This window comes from Poecilia formosa, unplaced genomic scaffold, assembly GCF_000485575.1.
Source record: "Poecilia formosa unplaced genomic scaffold, Poecilia_formosa-5.1.2 Scaffold242, whole genome shotgun sequence".
Lineage (NCBI taxonomy): Eukaryota > Metazoa > Chordata > Actinopteri > Cyprinodontiformes > Poeciliidae > Poecilia > Poecilia formosa.
In genome coordinates this window covers 154,035-166,939 of record NW_006800181.1, presented here as the reverse complement: position 1 = coordinate 166,939, position 12,905 = coordinate 154,035, and the positions used below count along the sequence as shown (strand labels likewise).

Sequence of the window (12,905 nt, the reverse complement as noted above, 5' to 3'; positions counted from 1 at the left end):
TATTTATCTTGTCTTCTTTTCCCAAACTATAGTGCTGCCTTCTGCTGGCGAGTTTATCTGCTCATAAAACAGTATCTTCTAAAAATACTTATATATGTGTGATTATTTAACGATGACTTCAACACCAAAAAGGTAAGTTACAAAAAATTTATTTAACCAAAACAATATTTTTGAAAACATGGTTTAAACAAGGGAAACATTAAAACAAGCACTCGGCAAAGACATGTTGAAAATAAAAAAACGCCTTTTGAACTTGACTACATTTATGTTGGGAGGGTTATATTTAAACAAATACGGATTTTTCTTCATTTCCTCCTTTCTGCCAACAATACAGCAACAATAGTAGTCATAGAAACAGTCTTCACTGGCTGCAGCCCGCAAACTCATCTGGACTGTTCAACTGCAAAGACAGAAACAGAGACGTTAGAAAATGAAAAGCTACAACACAAAAGTCTAATGTCTTTATAATTCAGACTTTTTAACAAATTAACTGCTAAAGATTCATACATTCCAATGTCTGAATAGCAATCACTGCTTTACTAAGCACCAGTGCTGCCTCCAGTGAAAGGCTACTGACTTGGAAAGTGTGAGAGCTTTGCAGTAACACTGGCATCCATTGAATTTTCCACACTTTCTCATGTTAAAACACAAAACTCAGTGAAATTAAAATTAAATTATGGCCTGCATTTGTGTTTAGACGCCACAGTAATACTTTACAACAACTTCACCAATCCCTAATCTCCCCCAGCATGATGCTGCCTCCATCTCCATCTATGTGCTGCAAAAACTCGATTTTGAATTCATTCAGCCAGATTGTTTCACTGGTGGGAAACTGCATTCCACCTTTCAGATGTTTTACTTGTAAAATAAGTGTGAAACTCATTTTCAAAATCATTTTCTTCCCACTTCTCAGTTATGCAGTATTTTGTGTTGGACTGTCACATAAAATCCAAAAATATACATTAAAGTTTGTGGCTGTAATGTGACAAAATTAGAAACAAGCTCGTTTAAAGTGTGAATACTTTTTCAAAGCACTGCAATATGTTTGAACATAAAATGTAAGGTTTTGATTATCAGAGCACATGTGCTTAGATACTGGATGAGGAGCTCCTTTAACCCACGCTCTGCCACATGGAAACTTACTGTAGGAGGAGATGTCGATCTCGTCTGGCAGCTCAGCTACGTTGACCTCGAAGCGATCCTGGACTTCATTCAGGGTCTTAGCGTCAGTCTCGTCTGAAACAAAGGTGATGGCCAGGCCTTTGGTTCCAAACCTGCCTGCACGGGCCACCTGATGTAAAGAAAAATGTAATAAATAACACATTTTTACCAATCCGCCCAAATTAAAACCACACCAAAGACCAAATCGTTTAGATCTGAACCTACTCTGTGGAGGTACGTGTCAGAGTCCTCGGGCATGTCGTAGTTGAAGACTATGTTGACTCTCTCGATGTCCATTCCTCGGCCGAACAGGTTAGTGGCAACCAGGATCCGCCTCTGGAAGTCTTTAAACTGCTGGTACCGGGACAACCTGGAGACGGCCAGGAAAGCTTTCAGAAACCTCAAAAAATGATTCCTTTACATCCGAGCACTGTGAGGAAAAACTACTTATTGTTCAAGGCAAAGCTGATAGGAATTTTATAATCACAATTTTTAACAGAATTCTAGGGATGCAATAATACGTTTTTTTCACTGCCGATACTGATGCAGATATCTGAGGGTTAGCATCAGCAGATCCCGATCTGATGCAGGAAAACATATCTGGAATAAATTAAAACATTTCATTTTTTTTAAAAACAGAGATAAATGTACTAAATTAAAAATGTATTTGATAATTCTGCAGCAGCACAGCACACTTAAATCTTCTCAAGCTTGAGAAGATTGAAGTGTGCTTAAATCTTATGTGAAAACAGCACAACTTTAGAGAGTACAAGAGCCAATTTAAAATAAATAGTACACTGAAACTGACAGAAACAACAGGTTTTGACCGTTTGGTCAAACATGTAAAAATAAATTAAATTAAATTATGAATTCTAAATATAATGCAAAATAAATAATAAGGCATGACGTCACTCAGAGCAGAAGGCACAGAATTAGACTAAATAGATCTGAATTTGTGAATTAGGCACTCTTTCACCGATACCCGAGCTGCAATTTTTTTCAATATTGGGACATGGATATTAACATTGGATTGGTATATCTCCATAAAACACCCAAACAATAGAAGGTGAGCGATGCATCACATGACAACCCTCTGCTTCTGGATGAAATCAGCTCCCACCTCTCCTCCTGTCCCATCCCCCGGTGGATTGCTATGGCGGGGAAGTTCTGCTCCACCAGCAGCTGCGACAGGGCAACGCAACGATTCACAGACTTCACAAAGATCACCACCTGTCACGAGCCGCAGGAAAATGTGAAGCTCTAAGCATTTATTAAGATAAAAGTAAAATCAAGAGGGGTGGAAGAGGCATCAGGTGTACCTGGTTGAACTCGAGCACATCGAGGAGGTCAAACAGCTTCCTGTTCTTCTCGCTGTCCTTCAGCTTGCAGTAATACTGCTGTAAGCCATGCAGTGTCAGTTTAGTCTCGTCGTCCACAAATACTTCCATGGGCTGCGAAAGAAGGGAACAAATGAGTAAAATTAGCTGCATCGACAGATTTATGAGTTATTTTAGAAATGTAAAGCACAAAGAGAGAAGCTCAAAGCCCTTCCTGGTTGCTCTCTGTGTCTGTTCTCCTGCACATCAGCGCAGCCATGTGGCCGCTACCTGAGCCAGAACTGCTGAGGAGGTTCACTTTCTGTGGAAATTTGTTTCATAGATTCTCAAACATTAAATTTAAATCAACAACTTTCAGACTGTTTTATTGTTGGCCATTTCTAAACAAAAACAGAACTACAAATTGTAGTTCAAATTTTGTTTTTGTACACTTTGTCCTAGTTATGCACATTTTCCTTTGTGGTACAGGTTTTATGCAAGTGATTTTGACTTTTTGGCAAGTTAAAATACCATGTTTATTATTAGGGCAGCAGAATATATTGCAAATGTATCATCATCACAATATCAGTGTGTGCGATATTCATATTGCAATAGATTGTTTAGAGTGCAACAACTGTTGGTTATTATATTTTATAATAATATTGATCACCAAAGCAAATAAATAACAAACCAACACGCCTAAATCCTACGGTAGATCTATGGGATGAGGTAAAAATAAGACCGCTAAGAGGATCTACACATTTTTACCAGGGTTGCCTCATCATGCCAACTTGCCTCATCCAAACATGAATCTGTAAAAACTCACATCCTGCATGAACTTGCGGCAGACGGGGCGGATCTCCTTGCTTAGTGTTGCGCTGAACATCATAACTTGTTTCTCATGAGGTGTCAGTCTGAAGATCTCCTGCACATCACGCCTCATGTCTGAAGGACAAAAACACCCAAAAAGTATTTAACATTGCCATTTTCTAAGATTCTTCATGCACACAAGTAACTAAACCGTGAACGATCACGTCACGTCGGTATCATTTGTCTTCTTTGTTTCGCGTCCAGTTGACTGTCCTCCAACTCACCCAGCTGCTCCAGCATCTTATCGCACTCGTCGAGCACAAAGTGTTTGATGTTCTTCACGCTCAGAGTCTTGTTTCGAATGAGGGCCAGCGTGCGGCCTGGAGTTCCTACAACGATGTGAGGGCAGTTCTTCTTCAGGACGTCCTCGTCCTTCTTGATGGCCAGGCCGCCAAAGAACACAGACACCTTGACGTTGGGCATGTACTTGGAGAAGCGCTCGTACTCTTTGCTAATCTGGAAGGCCAATTCTCGTATGTGGCACATCACAAGAACAGAGACCTGGTACAAACAAAATGAGAATCGTCGCGTTAGAGCCATCGGTTCTGTATATTTCAGAAATTAACAACAACATTGATTATTATTTTTTGGAGAAATTAGAGCTGGAAGAAAAAAGCAATACTATTTATCTCCAAGTCCCAAAATGTACTTACTCTTATCAAAGTGTAATAAAAATTCAATATTTTGTTTTATTTTTTTCCCCCTTTTACTGCATCAAAACTTTTCAACAACTTAGATATAGACATAGGTTTAGACATAGATATAGAGCCAGTTTTTTCAGGCTCTTGGGGATTGAATTATAATTATGGGACTGGAGAGAAAAGTGGAAAACATGCAGCAAACAGTCCACCCATACCGTCACCCATCGCTCCAGTCTTTCATTTTATTTTATTTTTTTCTTTTCTATGTTTTTATGCCCTTTCTGTCATGTATAGTACTTTGAACTGCCTTGTTGCTGAAATGTGCTATGAAAATACATTTGTCTTTTTGGCCAACGTTTAATTTAATTAACTTTTAAGCCAACTAAAATATTGATCATCTAAAAAACCAATTAGCAGAAACACCAGCTTGGGAAACAAATGTGCTTCAAGGGTTGAGAGCGTCTTAATGATCGACTCACCTGGCCATCCACAGGTTCAATCTGCTGCAATGTGGCCAACACAAACACAGCCGTCTTTCCCATACCAGACTTTGCCTGGCAGAGGATATCCATGCCAAGGATGGCTTGAGGAATGCACTCATGTTGAACTACAAATTAAAAAAAATGGAAAATAATTAATAATAAGAACGATCTTCAGACATCATATAGATCAAATGAAGATCTAAATAGCTGCAATCGAAATGCCCTTATGAATCAAAATCATAACCAATATTTACAATTAATTTATTCGGTAACTTTTATATGAGGTTCTGAATGCGAGTTACCTTCTGAAGGATGCTCAAAACCGCAGTCAACAATGGCACGGAGCAGCTCTGGTTTGAGGAGGAAGTCTCTGAAGCCCGAGCTGTGGATGGACACATAGGAACCTTTCACCTCCTTCTTGTTGGCAGGGGTGCCGCTTTCTGGGAGTCCCTGGGGCTCGTCGTCCTCCTCGTAGTCCAGAAGTTCACTATCAACGTCATTCTCTGCCATCTGGATCACAATCGGGGGGAGGAGGGGAAAAATAAACACACGTGTTTGTGTTTTTTAGCTACACAAATTGTTCACAAGAAGAAACTCTCAAGGAATCTCATGAAATGGGCATCCCGTCAACTTAACTCACAATTACCTGTAGAAACCAAGAAACCATCTAAATCTAATATTAAATATGCAAACTGAAACCTGTGAAGTTAATGACTACACAGGTTTGCCTTTTCTTAATAATAATAATTTTAAAAAAAGGCCACAGCAGCATATATGGATTCTGAATTAACAACAAAGCATCTTGAACAATGAACAATGAATAATTAGATGTTTCGACATAAAACCTGACACCATGTTTGGAGAAAACCAATCTAAAAATCTACAACCTAAAACCAACTATCAAACACAGAGGTGGAGGGGTGACGATTTCTGCTTTTTGTGAAGCCATGAAAAGCAGAAACAAACAGTCACTGAGTCAGCTGTGGACTTCACTGTGGACCAGTGAGTGAAATCTGGCGATGCCATCTGTTCAACAGCTGAAGTCACGATCCAAAGCAGAGAGCAAACCCTAGGGGAAAGAAAAGGCTCAAACCAAACTTTATACCCTAGATGATTTAAATGCAACAATTGACGTTCACTCAAACAAAGCTTATACAAGTTCTGTCAAACCTCAACAAACTTCGAGTATCTTCAATAAGAGAAATCTAAGTTTTACCTACGGCAGTGTGAGAGACGTTACTGCTGCTAATGTGGCTGTAGATCTAAATCAGCTGAGCTTTTGGTTTACTTTGTAAATTGTTTTTACCATGTAGAGTATAAAACAATGAGGTATAAGATTACTGACAGGTAAAGTGAATAATATCTTTTCATCTGGGACCTGGATGAGATATATTAATCACAGAGTTAAGTTATTGACTAAATTAATTCATTAGATTCAGAAAAAAAAAGGTGATGCATTTTAGGAACTGTATCACCTTCAGCGTCTTCAAAACTGCAGCCTTTGTGTGGCGTTATTGGTCTGTTGTGGTCTATAAGTGGTCCTAGGAAGGAACAGCTGTGAATTGACAATAAGGTCATGGGTAACTAATGTCCACTGACCCACACAGAGAGTGAACGTCCAGATGAACTACTGCAGAACAAGTTTCTGAGAAAGTTAATGCCTTTCTGAAGTAAAGGGTGTCTGGTTACACAGTGCATTGCATTTTGTCCTGTATGATGTTGCATCGCTGCAGATCGATCTGTGGAGAAAGAGTTTTCCTTTGATGGCTATGGATTTTCTTTGCCGGTTAATGCTCTCTGTCACAAACAAAGGTATTTCAGGATTGGTTTCAAGTGTTGATTTCCCCCACAAAATTCCCCAGATCTCAAACCGACTGAACATCTATTCGATGTGCGGGAAACAGTCCAACCCAGGTAGGCCCTACTTCAAAAACAGAACATTAAAAAGGATCTGGTGTTAAAATCTTGGCGTCCTGGTTGCCCCAATGGGTCTAATGAAGGCAAAGCCACAACGGGTCGGCACTGTTTGACCAGCAACGTAACACAATGCTATGCCTGTTCGCCGTATGGCTTACATTAGAGGGTGTTTGATGATGCATTTTGATACCGTTATAGCTAAATCCTAAGTTTCAGTGTTATGTTGGTTGCAAGTTAGCTTGGCTAACGTTAGCAGGCCCTGGCTTACCAAAGATAAATAAATAAATAAATATTGAAAGAGAATGCTCTCTGTTTGTTCACAATTAACCAGTTGTTTTGACTTTTATGTATTTTACTCTATGCCGGGCTTAAGCATTGTAGACTGTTGGACGCGCTAACCTGAGCTAACGGACACATACAAAAACAATGAGGTCTTTCTCCTTCATTCATACAAACTGGTTAGCATGCTCAGCAAAGACGAGCATTGTGCATGGGATATCAGCTTCTAATATTTCACTTCCCAGCCATACAAGATCGATTTCAATTCGACATGTTTTAGAAATAAAACTCCTCACCACAACTTCACCTAAACACAAACGGTTACCCCGATTTACAACGGTCTGATATTGATGCGCCAAACACGTCAGTTAGCAAAGCAAATGTTACATCTGAAGCGTCTCCAGTGCAACTGGAAAATGATTTAAATATTCCTTTGCAGGCTGGAGTTTACACACAATTACACGTTCACAAATGCGTTATGAAAAGTGAAAACAAAGTGTGTCGTCACCTTGAGTCTGTCCTGCGCTGCTGTTATTTAGCGTCAACTACCCTGCCAGCTAACGGCTATTCACACGGAGCAGACTGGACACACGAAGATGCTGCGTTCGCGAACACCTCCGAAATTCGGAATAGAGTCGATAGAGGGCGCTATAGTATGGAGGACTGCGAACTATTATAACCTTTTATACGTGTTAAACTTTACATTTACACGCTTATCACAGCAGCACTTTCCACAGCTGGTAAAGTTTTCTGTACAAAGCGCCATTTTGGTAAGTTTTGTTTATTCTTTGCTTGATAGCATGCCCAAGGCTAGTTGAATTTTTTTCAGAAATTACAAACTATATTTATATATTCTCAGTATCAAAATAAAGCTAACACTCTGGAGATTCCACCAGGTATAAAAGCATCACAGATAATTGTTTCAGAGATAATGTGAATGGGACAAAAAGAATATTGAGATTTTTTTGTCACCTAAATTTTTTCTGCATTATACAATACATAATTTTTCAAATATCACAAATAAAGCTATAAACCTTTGCATTTCATTTTTGAGAATCAGGGTTAAGGGGAAATATGAATGGCACACTTTTAAATTTTAAAGTAAAGAAAAATTAGACAATTGTTAATTCATTTTATTCCACTTGCCAATTATGACTTGGTGTTGAACTTTCACACTAAATCTACATAAATGTGTTGTAATATTATAAAACAAAATTTTAAAAACCCTAACCAACAGACCCCTCCATATGGATGTAAGCATGAGAAAATGCAGTATCAAGTTCGTCCCTTTGGTGGCAATGCAATATTGGCATTAGTGTAGGAAGCTTATGAAATGAACTTATAAACAAAATAAAAATAAAAAAGTAGCTGTCTGTGATCAGGCAGCAGGCAGTCATTATACTGGGCATTAGCATTTAATCAGTAACGAGGGAAAAGGATTAAAGTATAAAGTTGTTGCAAAGCAGGTAAAGTAAAAATTATGGGTTTAAGTTTAAGAGAAGGAAATGTTCCCAGGCACAAAGATCAGAACAGGGAAGCAGAAACTGCACAAAGACGGAAAGTCTTAATGCAAAACAGGTGTAATGATTAACTAACAAGAGACTGCAGAACAGGTCAAGAAAATAAAGAGACCCAACATGCAGTCAAGTTTTTTTTGTTGTTGTTCAAACTGCAAAAGTACTAAATCGAGATTAAAGAATAAAAGTTCAGTCTATTATAAAGAAGAACGGGACAGAGATGTTTATTTATTTGAAGACCTTTCTTTATTTAGCTACTTTTTTTTTATCAAAGGTTGTGATCACATATGAGATAGATAGATAGATAGATAGATAGATAGATAGATAGATAGATAGATAGATAGATATTTGGATGAATTACCCACATAAATCAGCGTCACCTGCGGAGCCCACCTTCCCGCAGAATAAAACTCCACATGGATTGGCTCTTTACTCTGTAATTTTCCAGCATTCCCGCAAAATGGGCTCCGCCATTGGTTAGAGAGACGTCAGTCAGACGTCTTTGCGCACTCTGATTGGTGCGCCCCACCTCTCTCTGAGTCGGAGCCGCAGAACGCCAGCCATTCTGCGTGAATCACCGTGTGATTGATGCGGGCCGGTGTGTTATAACCACATCCCTGTTGAGTCGTTGGCTGCATCACACGGCTGTCATGCTTATGTTAAAGGTGGCCTGTGGAAACATTCCGACCAGCTAACGCGGCTCGGATCCCCGCGTCGCGTGCACGGAGCTCTCGCGACCAGCTGTGCGTCGCGGCGCTGCCTCGCGGGTGAGCGACGGCAGGAGGATGGCACTGCGTTGGACCGTCGGTCTGTGTTCGTCCTCGGTGTTTTATTAAGGGCTTAATTAGCTCATAACTAACGTTTACGGCCGACTGGCGTGGAAGCGACGTTAAGCGCGTCCGCCGTGATTATGGAAACTGAGTCCAGGTAAGCGTTTGCGATTTTTTTTTATTTTTTTATTTATTTATTTTAAGGTTTTATTTTTTCAGAGGAAATGTCAGTATTATGTCAAGGAGGCCCGCAAGCTCTCAGTTCAAAAACAGACGGAACTAAATTCAGATTGGTGACTCATTTCGGCCTGTGTTTATTGCTGGTTCTGTCTGCTCCATTTATCTCAGTGAAACATGTCATTGTTGCAGCATGCCAACAGGGATGCGGCCCATTCATTTGCTCATAAACCGTATTTCTTAACGCAGCAGCGTGTGTGGCTATGTTGATACAGCTTTTCATTAACGTCCTGTCCTCATTTCATGTGTTACACAATCGTGTTGTTGTTGTTGTTGTTAGAAACTGGGGATTTTCGGAGCCACGGAGTAGCCATGATGGGTCTGTCATTTTAACCACAGATGTGGGTCCAGCCGTATTATGATTCAGCTGCAGAGCATGCACGCAGGCCCATCGGTCCCAGGCAGCACACAGCATTAGACCGGGATAACGAGTTGTCGTGTCCAAACAGATCTGTCAATAAGATTACTGGCTCTTAAGTTTAAACCCAAAGCACGAGTCATGCTCAGCTCTCATAGTGGCGGAGATCACCCTAATAAGCGTCTAACCATGAAAACTGATGCAACAATTTCCACACTTTTTTATCCAAGTACACTTATTTAGTACTTCTAAACAGAAAGTATGCTACTTTAACAGCTTAAAATGCTCATAAAAACACAAATGAGGCATACGATTATGACTACCTGCCTAATAGTGTATTAGTTCTCCTTTTTGGTGCAAACGTTGAGATACAGACTCCGCTAGACCTTTAAAGGTACAATTGAAGGTCTGGGTCCAAGTTGTGTGCAGTAGATTCTGTAAATCCTGAAACTTTGTGAGATGACACTTGCATTGATCACAATTGTTTTGCACATCCTGGATGCTCAGTTGGGTTGAGATCAGTGGAGTGTTGAAGCCAAGTCAGCAGGTCAATATATTACTCCCCTCACATCATTCCTAAACATTTTTGCTTGGTGGTATGGCAACACCAGCCAAACATCGCTTTCTACATGCATCAATGAGGCTTGGTGCACCACTCACCAGTTCACCATTGTTCCTCCCTTGGACAAAATAATAAATACAATCCAGATCCACAAGACCTGTGGATCTGGAGCATGCCGAGTTGCCATCACTTATCTCTTGTCAAACTCATGAAAATCCTTTTGGTCCTCCATTTTTCACTTCCTGTCAGAAATCTCCAAAGCACAAACAGGTGCCACCATGAAGAGATAATCTGATTTATTTCACCCATAAATAAGTTAAATTTAGCCTGTTGTTTAAGTGTGGTAACTCAACCGAGATAAAATATAAATTCTAACTTTTCAGATCATTTTGCTCATCTGGTTTGTCCCTTCATGTTATAATTCAATTATTAGGACACAAAACGTTAAATTCATGTAACAATTTTCTCAGCAACAATTTACTTGACATATTCATTCATAACACAGCTCCTCTGAAATATAAGTTTATACTTTACCTAGTGGTAAAGGAAGGTCAAAGAGAATAGTCACTGACTGAGGCAATGTTTTAAGTTGAACTTTAACTAAAATCTCTTGGAATAATTTCTTACCCCAAAAAGCAGATCATATTGTTTGAGTTTAACCAGTGTTGAATATTAAATATAAGTTCATAACAAATATTATGTCAGTTCTTCACTGATATTGTGATGACAATATATTTGCTATATTGTGCAGTTCTAACATAAGTAGACAAATTGTAATTATTAAGAAGATGTTGCTCATGCGGTTTAAGCTTCAAAAAACAATTAACATAACTATTTGAAAGTCAATATGCAAAATTTTAATCATTTTAATGATTACCCTTTGAAGTTACTTTTTTTTGCAGTGCTTATATAGCTGAAGGAACTGAAGTGTTTTATAAACTCTCTCCTTTATCTAGGTATTTTATAAATCATCAGGAATAATTGTGCTATTCTGGCCCTTAACCAGGTGGATCCTTTAAATAAACTAGACTTCAGAGATAAATAGAAACTGTAGTGATCTGAACTGGGAGCCAGAAAGTCAAATGACTCGTGTTTATAGATCTGTTCCAAACACATAATTTTAACTCTGCATGTGCAATAAATGGTGGGGAAGGGATTTTTCTTTGGGGCTATGATGCTGGCGGATTATATCTGACTTGTTATAAAATAAGAGCTTCCTCAAGCACTTAATTTTTCTAGGAAGGGAAGTTATTCAATGATTTCATGATCTCTGTTATTTTTAAATAAGGCCTTTTCTGCAGCATTTTGCATCAGCACTAAGGTCATGATATACTGTTCTCTTCATATCTTTGTGAAACTTTAAGGCTTATCTGCTTAATCAACTTTCAGTGCAAAACTTACACATTTCACCATTAAGAAAGCAGGTATCAGAGTCTCACTTTATATGGTGACCTTCTTTTTGAGTAGTGATAATTCGAAAACCTCTGCTTTATCAGATTCCACAATCGCGCATGAACAAAAGAAAACCGTGCCACACAACCACACTCCAGCTTCCCCTCTGCTGCTGCGCTATCTGTGTTGGAAGGATGTGCTAATCTGAACAGAACCAGGCGTAACGTCTACATACATTTGTCTTCCTGCTGCTGTCCAACTTCATTACCGTCTGCGTCTGTTTTTAGTTGCGCTCACAGGAACGGTTGCATCAAACATGAGTCTCATATTTGGGTCATAACATTGAAAGACTGATGAGGATGAAGGATGAAGTTTCTGAGGATTAAATCATAGCTACAACATTGTATGATATGTCCAGATAAACAGCAAAGGTAGAGGCAAAAGTATTCATTTCCTATGAATTTTTCCAAATGTACAAGCTGTGTCATGTTTTATTGTGACGGAGCAACAAAAAATGGTGTATACTTGAAAAGTAGAAGGAAAACTATACATATTTATTTTTGAAAATCATGTTAAAATCTGAAAAGTGTGGACGTAAGTGGAGTATTACGGCTTTGGCCATGTTGCTGCTCAAACAGAGGGAACAAAAGTCAGAACCACACAGTCTGTTTCTAGACCTGCAGAAAGAGAGAAAACAAAACTCAACCTAGAAAGCACAGCAGCAAACGACGCACTCATACATGGCAACAATTGAAACATTACTGTAAAATAAAAGGTAAAAGTTAATACAAAATGTATTTAGTGTCGTTGCTCATGTTTTCTAACTGTTCAGTGCTGATTTATGACTGTAGCTTGTGGAAACTGGCAGCTGCTGCTGTGTGTTGAAGACTTTCTGTCATTGTTATAACAGCTGCCTCTGCCTGTGGTCATCAATTAAGCTTTGGCGTTTCTCCTTTAATTAGCTTATTGGTATTATCCAATAGGATTCAAGAAGCATAGAACAGCTTCTTTCTTCATTTCTTTTAGCATTGAATGAAGATAAAAAATGTAACTAGATATTTAATGGATTAACTTTGTCTCCATTGATTATGAATCCTTGTTTATCAGTGAACAAAAACAAATAGACTGAACCAGCATCATGTTTAGTAGATGCATAAAAACCTGTATCGTTTCCTGTCTGTGTATTCTGGATCTTCAGCGGCCAAACTGCCCTCAGATGAACTCATGCTCATGTGTGTGAAAGAGTCAACTCTCTTGAGTTTGCAAATTAATTTCTTCAGAATTTTTGCATTGTTTATTATTTAAAAAAAAAAAAAAAACGCTTTTTGACATATTTCCCTCCACTCATTACAATAAATAAAATTCAACATATCCTCCATCTATTTAATGAAATATTAAATTGT

The 12,905-nt window shown here is 38.8% G+C and overlaps 2 protein-coding genes across 3 annotated transcripts in view; one reads left to right on the top strand and one right to left on the bottom strand.

The window, feature by feature from the left end:
- Positions 1–257: 257 nt before the first annotated feature.
- LOC103150096 (ATP-dependent RNA helicase DDX39A-like) lies at positions 258–7,310 on the bottom strand. Its single transcript, XM_007569557.2, has 10 exons — positions 7,175–7,310; positions 4,773–4,980; positions 4,468–4,595; positions 3,572–3,848; positions 3,304–3,422; positions 2,481–2,612; positions 2,282–2,391; positions 1,387–1,531; positions 1,144–1,291; positions 258–400 (listed from the first exon to the last, which is right to left on the bottom strand). The coding sequence occupies exons 2-10, from the start codon at positions 4,978–4,980 to the stop codon at positions 384–386; spliced, it is 1,284 nt and encodes a 427-aa protein (XP_007569619.1). The 5' UTR covers positions 7,175–7,310; the 3' UTR covers positions 258–383.
- A 1,423-nt stretch (positions 7,311–8,733) lies between these two features.
- The window catches only part of evi5l (ecotropic viral integration site 5 like), a 46,942-nt gene continuing 42,770 nt past the window's right edge, over positions 8,734–12,905 (top strand). For both annotated transcript variants that reach the window (XM_007569552.2, XM_016680439.1), the window contains exon 1: positions 8,734–9,110. The gene's annotated coding sequence lies outside the window, so the exon portion shown is untranslated. The remainder of the gene's footprint in view (positions 9,111–12,905) is intronic.